General features: G+C 35.8%; 1 protein-coding gene across 1 annotated transcript in view; it reads right to left on the bottom strand.

The window, feature by feature from the left end:
* LOC111060961 (eukaryotic translation initiation factor 3 subunit A) overlaps positions 1–11542 on the bottom strand; it is a 49249-nt gene extending 37707 nt beyond the window's left edge. The window contains exons 1-6 of the mRNA XM_039428102.1: positions 11372–11542; positions 9045–9241; positions 7163–7311; positions 6105–6255; positions 4260–4460; positions 2107–2315 (exon numbers count right to left, since the gene is read on the bottom strand). Of these exons, the coding sequence (XP_039284036.1) occupies positions 2107–2315; positions 4260–4460; positions 6105–6255; positions 7163–7311; positions 9045–9241; positions 11372–11420 (956 nt within the window). The 5' untranslated portion in view covers positions 11421–11542. The remainder of the gene's footprint in view (positions 1–2106; positions 2316–4259; positions 4461–6104; positions 6256–7162; positions 7312–9044; positions 9242–11371) is intronic.
* Between the last annotated feature and the right edge of the window lie 1032 nt (positions 11543–12574).

Below are 12574 nucleotides of genomic sequence, written 5' to 3'. Positions count from 1 at the left end.
AACACGGCGTGCAAGCCGAGAACTATGAGTAGCTCACACTACTGTGTGGCGCGTGTCAAGGCGGCATTTGGCTTTACGACCACACCGACTGCAACTCGTACAAGCGCTTTGTGCTGGTGACAGAAGCAGACGCGTCGACTTTTGTGATGATATCCTTAGAAGACATGGAAGAGGATACCTTTTTACTGCGGTTGACGGGTCATGCGATGAGTCAGCATTTCATGTAAGCAGTAAAGTTAATCGTCATAATTTTATTGGTTATTTATAATTTTCACAAAGAAGCACTGATCGGGAGAGAAAAACTAAGGATGTAACTTGAACTATTTCTCTCCCAAATTTAGATGACATTTTAAAAGTCCAAAATTTTATTTATTAAAAAATGTTATCTATATATATAAAAGCGAAATGGCACTCACTCACTGACTGACTCACTCACTCACTCACTCACTCACTCACTCACTCGCATAACTAAAAATCTACCGGACCAAAAACGTTCAAATTTGGTAGGTATGTTCAGTTGGCCCTTTAGAGGCGTACTAAGAAATCTTTTGGCAATATTTTAACTCTAAGGGCTGTTTTTAAGGGTTTAAAGTTCGTCTTTTAGCATGTATATTCTTCTTCTCCCAATCTCTTAATTATAATTGAAATTTCCATATCATATGTTACTATAGAACTATAATCTAGATAGAGTACCTCTTCGAAACAGTTGTTGACTGGCAACTAAATTAATAATTTTGTCAGATTGGCATTAAGTTGAGTTGACTTTGTTAGGTTGGCACCAAGTTGAAGATTTAAATGCATTTATCGCGGAAAAATTGATTGGGCACTGCTACTTCAATCCTGGTAATATTATATAACTAGCCGTCAGGCTCGCTTCGCTCGCCATATCCGTTTAGCCAGACGTTTAGTCTGGACCCCCGACTGGATTGTCCTAACATATGATAAAAATGCTCAAATGAAAAATGCTGATCTCATTCTTGGACGATCCAGTCGGGGGTCCAGGGGGCGGAGCCCTCTGGCTAGACGGATATGGCGAGCGAAGCGAGCCTGACGGCTAGTTTTTTATAATGTTGGTATACAGGGAACTGAAAACCCTCATGAAACAGTATAGCATGAACGACATTAGCCTAAAGTGAACGTTTTTGTGCAGTTTCACAAACCAAGGTGTATGGACCCTTCTTTTTTGAGGAAAACACAGTGAATGGTGCATCTAATCTTTATTGGCTATTTCCTCAACTAATTGCTGACTCGGACAAATTTATGTTTCAACAAGATGGAGCAACACCAAACTGGTACAATGATGTACACCATTTATTCAACACCAACTTGCCTCAACGTTGGATAGGGCACACAGGACCGAAAGACTTGGCTATGCATCCCTGGCCTCCACGGTCCCCTGACATAATATCCTGTGATTTTTTCTTGTGAGGATACGTTAAAGATCGTGTTTATGTTCCTCCCTTAGCACTTGATATTGAGGAGCTTCAAACCAGGATAACTGATGCAGTAGCTACAGTCCGAGAAGACATCTTGCGAACAGTCTGGGATGAATTTGGCTACCGTCTAGATGTCGTCCGAGCCTCAAAAGGAGGGCACATAGAACACTTACAATACATCATAAAAGACTTGATACTTCTGTGAGTAATTTGATTTAAAATTGATTCATGTGCACCATTTTTTCAACAAATATAACTGTTTCATTCTTTTTGAAATACCAGGTTCACAGAATGTTTCTCAAATACACCGACAAACTAGGTTAAATTATTCTTTACATCAAAATAGTGAAAAAATCCAGTAAACATGGGTTCCATTATGCCTTGTTACCGAGATAATAATGGCTAAATATTTCAATTTTTTCTTTGAATTTTCAATTTTATAATTTTATGGCGACCTCATGAGTGTGCTAGATTGATTAATTATTTTGTAAAATTTGTTGATAAATCATCCAATGGAACCAGTAAGAGGTCTGAAAATGAGGTGGACTTCACTATAGGAAGATGATACAAAGATGATAGGAAGATGATACAAAGATGACAGGAAGATGATACACAAGGATAGCAGCACCAAAGTTGATCAAATACTGGCATTGCCACGTGGTTTGCTTACCGTTGCAGTTCGTCGTGCGTGATGTTCTTCTTCATGTCCTTGCTGAGCTGGAAGAGCTTGAAGAGAGCGGCAGCATGGAACAGGTAGTAGCCGGCCTTCCAGAACACCATGGCCAGCTTCTGGTAGTAGTTGGCCATTGTCTTCGGAATAGGTGGCTTCTTAGACATGTTCATCAGGCTGTGAATGTCCTCTGTCGCCTTGTACGCTTCCTAATCCACAACAAACAATCAATCATTCAGACAAGCTACTTCATTATGCTTGAAATAAATCAATTGACACATCTTTTCTTTTAAATGTGCAACTGACGACAGTAAAATTGTGTTGAACATGTGTGTACACACATGCTCATCATGTATGTTGTTTCAGACTTCGAACAAAAGACAGCTGTTTGACAGCAGCGTCTAAAATAGAATGAACAACCAATAACAATAAACCACTGGAAAAATTAAAAATAATGAAATACAAAAACAAATAACCGTTGGAAGGGTGACCACTTGAACAAACTCCTCTGAATTTGAGTTATGAGTTGTTAAATCGCTTCCCGGTGGTTCAGAACCCACCAAAAACTGTAGGTCCATTCATCTTGCATTATCATCCGTCATATTACCCACGCAACGTGGGCATCACCATCAGCAAAAAAATTCATCCTCAAATATAAAGCAGCAGCAAAAATCTAAAATCAAAAACCTGACCTAAAAAATTTAGTTTGAAGCCTTTCGCTCCCTTACACATCATTCAAAGCGTGCTTTCCCATGAAATCTTTCCAGTCGGGCACAAACTGCTTATAAGGCAGTGTTCACACTTTCTGGATTGAAAAGAGTACAATTGGTTTGTAAGGCAGTGTTCACACTTTCTGGATTTTCCTAACCACTTTCCTAATCCTCATCCACGTTAACGTGCGATTTTTTACTGCTGCCAAAAAGAAGAAAACTCAAGACTTTGTAGTCCACGTTATAATAACTGTGAAGAAAGATGGGAAACAGCGTTGCCAATTCTCTACCTTGCCACTGCCTTCATGAGAATCTATTATCACGTTTCGCCGTAAATGCTCAACATTTAAACATTTAAACATTAAGAGAAATGCCAAACAGTCGACTTGAATCTTAGACCTCACGTCGCTCGGTCAAAAAATTATGGACTCAAAATTATCATCTTATTAAGTACCAGCAGGTGACCCGTGCAACGCAAGGGTCCAATAAAAACTTGACAAACTGAAAAGTTGACCTACCGAAATCATGAATAATTGTAGATAGGCCTATAACCATCCCCGGTTAAATAATAATCTATAGAAGATACCTGATTCCGGTATATCTGTTCAAATTATGGAAAAGTTCCACAACATCAATATTCACGCAACAAACTGTTCATTCTTGTTGAAAATAATCAATTATATTTTATTCAGAGATTGTGAATATTTTGGTAATTAGTATTGTTGAAGAATGATGTGGCAACGTTGCGGAGCTAGAAAAGGATAGTGCTATCTGCTTTGACGAATGATAGACAACGATAGCAATTATAACGTGGACCTCACTAAAGATAGCGGCTACATTTTTTGACTTAGGGCCATATGCTAGCACTAAGTTCAACGCTAAACCACGGTTACTTGTACATAGATGGTTGCATTTTTATCATAACGTGTTTCATACGGGCTTTAAACGAACAGCTGACATTTCTCCGTTTAAACCTTAGACCAGTTATAGAATAGACACGCCCCATACTGAAAGTCGATGAAGCCAACATCTACTGCCATATCGCCCCATCGTGACGTCAGCATCGTAAAGAAAACTTTTCTGTAGAGTTTGTTTACATTGTTTTCCATAGCAGATTGTGTCTATTTCAGATGGAAGTAAATTATTAAAGAACTAAAATTATATAATTGAGAACTTATTATTATATATTATATAATGCTGATGGGGCGATATGGCAGGAGATGTTGGCTTCATCGACTTTCAGTATGAATATACAATGGGGCGTGTCTATTCTGTAACTGGTCTAAGGTTTAAACCGAGAATGTGTATACGGATCTTACTGTATAAATCAAAACTCGAAGAAGGAAGAGTTTTGGGCTGTGCCTGTTGGTCCTTCCTCAATCATATCAAAGTTTTGCGTTTTGTGTATAATTTAATAAATGACTAAATAATGTGAGAACCGACCTGCCACAACTCCATCTGAATGGCGGATTCGAGCTGCACCAGTCGCGTCTCGAGGTTGAACTGCTGCGTCTCCGGCTTGGTGAGGCTGACATTGGTGGCCTGGGGCGCCAACTTGTTGATGTCGTCCAAATGTTTGCGCAGCTTGTCGCACAGCTTGCGGAACTCCGTCTTGCGGTTGTACTTCAGACAGAACGCGAACGCCTGCCAAACAATTAGATAATCAGAATTATAATAATTAGAATAAATTTCAGTGTTATAAACCAACAACGACAGTTGTCTAGTCAAAGTCTAAAACCATTTACTGAGATCACCGATTATCCGGACGTCTGCTGGGTGATATAAAAAAAAAGTTCTCTGAGAATCTAACCTTTTATGTATTTCAATCGGCTAATTGGTCCCCCGCAATCAAGATGCACAACAATATTTTAATGAATAAAATATCTGAATTATTGTGCCTCATTGAATTACACATCAAGGTGTCAATTTTAATTTGAATGTGGAAGGGAGATAAGTGCACATATTACATAATACATGTACTACTAAGTACTGTAGGACAGACTTTAGCTTGATGCATACCTGACGAGGCGCGATGCGACATTTTGCATCCAGGTGCTTCTTGCTCATTGGTTTGAATAGAAGCACTCACACACACACACACTGAATCGGGCATGGCGTGGAACGGTGTGATAAGGCAATCTCCATAAGATCAACGCTTTGCATCATCAAGCCGCGCCTCCTCAGGTGTGCTTAGCCTTAGCTTAATGCATCACTATATTTTTATGAAAATTATCCAAGAATCAGTATTTACAATTATATCTCAATATGGATTTCCTCTGTGCTTATTTAGTTGTGCAGCAGTTTGTATTTTTCATTTCTTATTTGGAAAGTGATTCTATTCTCCTCGAACATTTAGTATATACATTTTATATCAGTAAAATATCAAGTAATTTCATTTTTAGTCGGGGCGTTTGGAATAAGATAACATGGGCGGTTATGGAGCAGCACACACACTTGTCTACTATCTACCGACGGCAGTTGGCTGTGTGTGGTCAGCTCACAAATCTTCTCCCATAAGATTACATGTAAACTTTGAAGGACCGTAGGAACGAGTCCTGAAGTCGGATTATAAATTTGATAGGCCATAAACCTGGTCCTGAACATAACGAACACAAATAAAAAAATTATCAAATTCGGTACACATAAAAAAGTTATTGAATGTCAAAATTTGAGGCTCGATTTGTATTTATATATTATTATAAATATATAGCTATATTTGTATTTAGGTTTTAATCTTCCGGCCGTCGTTCTGCTGTAAAAAGTACAACAGTGTCAGTTTTTTTGCTGCACAAAACTACTGAATGGGGTGGTGACAGTGAATGAGTCACCTATGCATTCCAAAACTTTCCCCCATCACTCCACTCATTTGCAGTACCAACCGAGCAATGATTCAGTCTTTAGGTGCCATTTAGTCGCGACAGTGCATAAGTCGCACTGTGCATAAGATAGGGAAAGACTATACGGGGACTGTAAACGAACCAATAACACAGAATTGATGGCTTTGCTTGATGTACCTTATTAGGTTATGAAATGGTAATCATCCAAATGTGCATAGACGTAAAATAATCCAAGAAGATGGAAAAAGTAATTATACAATTAATTAATATGTTTTGACAGTAGACATTTGGAAAATTGGCTTTTGTCATATCACTTGGAAAATTGGATGTTGTACAAAATACAATACGCGACTGCTCGTGTGATTGAGAAGGGCGCGACTACCGGATGGTTAAAGTCGATTGTGGATGCAACTGATAAAGACTACCAGGATACCGAGAACAATGATCGTACCATGCGCGCAATGTCGTGGTAGAGAGTCTCGACATGCGCGTTGATGCGCAACAACTCTAGGCACTGGCAGTAGGACTCCCACAGGAACTTCACCCATGGCGTCAGGATGGTGCGGTCACTCCTGTCCTGAGCGTCCTCTCCGCTCACAGCGCTACAACACAAAACAAATCACTCTAATTTATATTTTAATCCCAATTCTAATAAGCCAAACAATAAGAATACAAGAATGCAATATCTTTATTTGCCATAAAATAAAACAAGTTTACAATAGACATCGTCAGTTAACGCATCAAGCATTATTTAAAGAACATTGAAACGAATGGAATGGTTGGTAACCCTTTAAAAATCATCAGGTATTATGACCAAAGTATAAAATCAATAATTTTCTAGCTATTTAGTTGAACCGCTCCAGTTTTAATACGTTGATTTTCAGATGGTCTGCTAGATACGCTAAATGTATCTTTTATCATTAGGAAATTTGTTCAGTTAGAACGGGTGGAATCTCTTCAACAGATATCAAAAGTTGAGAAAAAATGTAAAATCAATCATTTTTCAGCTATTTATTTAATGAAACCCTTAAATTATTAATATTCTAACCAGACTAATTATCATGAAAAACCATAACACGATTTTAAAAATTACAATTTGCATCTCTAAAATTGATATTTTGTTAATTTCAATTTAGAATTTCATTCGACAAACAATACTGTGTAACCACAAAATTTTGTTTTTGTATGATACCGATTATGTACAGTTGGCAGAAGTGACATAGAGAAAAGATAGCATAAGAAGATATCCCATGGTATAGGGCCAAATTTTTGTTCCAAATTTCAGTGTTAACTCAAGCCGATAGTCCCAGTAGATATTTTTGGTGATATTTTGGTAGATATTCATGTGTCGCTGGTAGTCTCTCATACTGTGCGGTTCTTTCAATCTCACCCCAACAAAAGTCGATTTGAACAATAGTCGACTTCAGTTGACAGAAAATTGGCTGAAATATTAACGACCTATACCATGTGATATCGTCTTAAGCTGACTTTTCTCTATGGTATGCTGACCTGAGGAGAATGCTCTCGGGCGTGGCCAGGTTGTCAAGGTCATCGATGTCGACAACGGCCTGCTGTGATTGGTTACGAGCCGCCTCTGTCCGCTCCTCAGCTGTTCGCAAGTAGCCGCGAATCACGTTCTCCAGCGACTTCACGTTCACCTAACACATACACACACAAACAATCATTCAATATCATTAAATGACAAGTGAAGGAAGCCTAACCTACTTTTGAAAGTGTCATCACCTAAATTTGAAAGAGGAAATAACACAAGGATTGCCTTAGTATTTTATCTACCAATGTTTCTACATCAGTGTCGTTTGTTACAAAAATAAATAGATAAATTACTGATGCGAACAACATTAATCAGTGAAAATAAAAATACCTTAAGCCTGGTTTTCACTAGTAGAGTTAGTGGTTAGTTAGTACTTTCCCAGGGAACTCTACCACTAACTCTTCTAATGGAGACCAGGCTTTAGGCCCGGTTTCTAGGATACCTATAAAATCTAGTAACCCATTAAATTTATAGGCTAGCCAAGGCCATGTTCCTAGGATATTATTCATCAATTTAGACAATCAGCTGAGATAAACAAGATTATGGGTGGCATGTGTTTGTTGCGCGAAATTTTGAAACAAGATGTCTTTTGATTTCCATGAAAAACAAAGATTTTGTGTATTTGCAAAGATTGAAACGTGTTTCTGTAGAGTAAATAATATCAAGACTTACAGATGGTAATGGATTAAAAATATTGGTGTATTATTATATGAGAATTGCATTGGTATAACGATTGAAAGATTTTTCTGTACTGAAAGAGAATGATAGCCTACCATGACTTACTAATTATAAAGGATTGAGATTTGCAAATCTCATGCATTTTTAAACAGATTTTAATTAGAAGGGTATAATATTGCATTTTTAAACAGATTATAATTTTAGAAGGGTATAATATTTGCATTGTCATACCGACTGAAAAATGTTCCTGATTTGGGAGAGAATCATGACTTACTATAGTCCAATCAACGAAGGGTCAACTGATAGAAAGAAAAGTTCGGTTGACAATTTTTGACTCCGCATTTTTGTGCATGGTAGTAAGGAGGCAAACACATCAAAAGTCCCCATCCCTTACCCCCTGTGGTTCAACCGTACAATCTTTAGCATTCATCTCGAAAGCTATGCATATATCCAGTACAAAAATTAAGCTTAAATAATTACCTTCAAACGTTTTTCTATATATCTAATAGGCATACCTTTTCTTTTATCTGCTTTTCTATGTACTTTTTCTCTTCAAGGTACTTTTCGAGGTGTGAAAGTGTGACATTTTTGAAAGAAACGGGTATGCCTCCAATTTTCTGCTCTTATAACTTTTTAAAAATCTATGTTGATTATGAGTATTCAATGCTCTATAAGCTCATAATCAGCATGGAATTTTTCCATTGATTTTTAAAAAGCAAAAAAAAATAAAGGCATTCCAGTTAGTTTTTCAAAAATGTCAGACCTTCAAGAGAGGATATCTCGATAACTATAGAAGATACAGAACTAGATAGCAACTTCCATAAAACGCATAGTTTTCGAGATATATGCAAGGATCCAAAAAATGGTACCTTTAAACCACAATGGGAAGCGGTGGGGACTATTGATGTGTTTACCTCCTTCATCCAAAACAGAACTGCGGTCAAAAGTTGTCTTCCAAACCTTTTCTTATATACCCTTTGTTAAGCATTCATAAGATTCAAGATTCATTTTATTAACCATCAAGCTACAACAAAAGCAATAGGTAAGTCATAATTTTAAAAGTACACACAATTAGATATAAAATCATACATAATAAAGGATATAGATAAAGCCTAATGGATTGAGATTTGGATAGAGTATAAAAGCTTTGCATTGTCTTACCGACTGAAACATGTTCCTGTACTGGAAGAGCCCCTCCTTGGCGACGTGCGACTTCTTGAGTTCCACACAGAGGTCCAAATACTTGAACATGATTGGCTCGAGCACACTCTCGCTGTAGTTGAACGCCCATTTCTTGTTCTTGAACACCTCGCACAGTGTGTCCAGGGCACGAGCCTGCTTCCCGACATCGATGAATTCTGCACAAAAAGACAACAAACTCAACATGATTCACTATATTAACAAAATAGTTTACAACGTCTAGACACAGCAGAAGAATTACAAAACCGATAAACCAACCAAGTAAATAGTTTACATCAAGAGTACCACGTCAAAGTTCTAAATACAGCCGAAAATTACACAAAACGGAATAAAATTCACTTAATTACATAATTTACAACATCAAAGTTCTAAGCAAAGCAGAAAAATGACAACCGGATAAAATTCACTCAATTACATGGGCTCTATCCAAACTACCACGACTTAATCGTACGTGTCCAGTCGCGTGTGTCTGTATTTTAGACCTTTCGACTTGACTCATTTTTATTTGTGTAATTAAAGCTTATTTATCAAACTTTTTAAATGGTATAAATCAATTTTCAACGTATTTTGAATCAATCAAACGTATTTCGTCTAACAACACAAGCCCAATCGAAATGAAGTCTAAAATTCTAAAGAGAAGAAATATTGCGTAAAATTGAGTTACATGGTGTTATATATTAAAATATATTAGTACATTCAAAAACGGTCATTGTAAATTATGATTTACCAGCTATTTTTGTTTGAGCGTACTTTGATAACGCCTCTACCATTTATAACATGGAGTAAGATTGGTAATTATACGTAGGATTTACAATGGCCTCGACCATTTGTATGATTCAACACTCAAGTGTAATAGTATACTAAACTATTAAATTTTACTGTCATTTTTAATGCATGACTATAATTTGATTAGGAAGAAATTGAAACAAGAGACGAATCATGCGTACTGGCAATCTGTTGTTGTTACATCCAGATAGGCCTACTTACTACTCGAATTATTCAACTACTCAAGCTGACATATTATGTAATTTTTTTAATTACTACCTCAAACCATAAAAAGGGGGCTAGAATGCAAATATAATTAATACAAATTTTTTTAAATATCAAGGTTTAAAATCTATTTAAAACACTTTAAATTATTGAAAATAGACGTCAAAATTTTTTGAATTGCCAGGACAAAACAGAATAATAATTATTAAAATTCAAATATAAATACTCACAAATACCTAATCATTTTTTTAGACAAACTTAAATTTAAACTGAAAGAATGTGGTTGACCCAGCAGTCAAAATGTATAGAATCCCTTTAGATTAGGCTATATAAAGATAAGTAATGTGCTCTTAGTAGCCTCTATGTTACGGTGGTTACTATCAATTAATATTAAGATTTATTTTTATTTTATTAATTAAGCTACTATATTAAAAATCCATTCATCTTTCGGATTCTTTCCCATTACAATTAAAATGGAATTCATCTCTGTCAACTCGGTATCACCAAATAATTATATTACACACTAGAGAACAACAAAGCATCTGTGTTTTTTGAGCATTAGTAAATTATTATCGTCAAAATTAAAAAAGTCAGCTAAAAAAGTAATATTTAATAGAGTAACTAAAATGAACCATTAAAGTAGCTAAATGTTGCTGAACATAAGACTTAAAATTTAATAAAATCATCAAGTATACATCACATTAGATGATAGGTAGGCTACAATTCTCAGATTGCCAAACTTAAAATATTGAATCAATAATTTATAACAAGTACAAAACTATACTAACCTAATTTTAATCATCTCTTAATTTATAGTTTATGGCAATATTTCGGTGGAGGTATCCATATTGGAAATTGTATAGTGTAAGTTACAGTATTACATCTCAAAATCTGCCGACTCTCAACAAACAAGTAAAATCTACATTTCTAGAAATATTTAAATGGAATCGACATTGTAAACCATTGGCAAATAAGCCGCTCCTTAAGTATAAGTTAATTTGTAAACTTGTACAGTAATTTGTATTTAATATTCTAGACAGGATAACCCAACCTTTGCACCATCAGTTGTTGAGGGGAAAAGTAATGTGAGATTACAAGAAATTTCTATTCTTATAAATATTCATAAGAGGCACTAATAATAAAAAACTGAAAATTGTATTAAATGATTTGCTTTAGTTCATTGATTACATTAAAAATAAGAGATAATAACAAAAATAAAAATTTGATTACGATATCAAAATACCGCCGACTTGGGCTAGGTACAAGACAGATGGATCTTTTTTATTAATTGTACTTACCATTAGCCCTCTTAAGGGCATTTTCTGGCCTTTGGCCGTAACGAGCCATTTTTAATGCAGATCAGCACAGGCACATTTACAAACAAAATTATTATAAATATTTATTACAAACCACACTCACAAACCGAACGCATGGGATTGCCTGTTCAACGGAAATGGCTTCCATGAAAAAGAAGAGGTGACATGTCCAAAGACAGTGTAGCCATATGACATAATAGCCAAATTATACAAAAAGTTAATAATACAATAAACAGCCATATAGAGTTTTTTCCAAATAAGATTAATCATTAAAGAATTTTAAGATTTGTTAATCAGCTCTTTTCAAAGTGAGTTAAATAATTTATTCCTACACAATAGATGATTGCTTTGCCTGTTGGCACTAACGTAGAATAACACGACCCGCTTGATTCAAATTTCAGCTCTTTGGTCCACTGTTGCACACAAGCCTGTTAAATTTAGTTCAAAAACTTATCCCAATTAAATAACACAACAATCAATCAGGGGAGCAGGGGAGTCTTCTTTAATAAAATTCAGGAGAGTTTTTTTAATTGATTCTCATGGCATTCAATCATGATCATGGTTCACATTCAAATGGCTTTTTTTGCAACCGAGCCATAACATTTTCTTTCAATCACCTAAAATACACAGATACTAAGGTCAGCCTTTCCAGGGTCATCCCGTATTTGTCGATAGAATAATCATTCCAGTAGCTTTTGTTTTTAAAAGAGCACCAAATATGAAAAAGAAAAAGATTTTGTGCGGATACAGGAGAATGAAAAACACAAGAAAAGCATTGAACAGCACAAGTGAAATCCCTATTTTCCTATTTTAAACTCTCATTCTATTTCACCAGGTAATAATGAATAAATTTCACAATATTTTTTTAGAACGTTCTTAGCTCAGCACTCTTTGGTAAATTAATCCGAATGACGATGATTTTACTACGTATCTGATTAAACGATTCTGATGCTGGATTCTTTATTGTTTGTAGGAAATCAAAGATTTCTAAAAAATAAGCTACGGTATTCTTTTTTATAATGAGCCAATTACTTAACGTTTATCAATACAAACCTGAAAATTCGGAACTTTGTTCTCAACTTACCGTACTAGTTAGCTCACTGGCTCACTCTGTCATCCTCCATCAAACAGATGATACTTACGGTTTTGCACTCTATATTTTTCATACGCTTTGCAGGACACATG

The sequence above is a fragment of the Nilaparvata lugens genome, chromosome 1 (genome assembly GCF_014356525.2).
Source record: "Nilaparvata lugens isolate BPH chromosome 1, ASM1435652v1, whole genome shotgun sequence".
Classification (NCBI taxonomy): Eukaryota; Metazoa; Arthropoda; class Insecta; order Hemiptera; family Delphacidae; genus Nilaparvata; species Nilaparvata lugens.
Note: the sequence above shows the minus strand (reverse complement) of the source record. Positions and strands in the feature narration are given on the sequence as shown.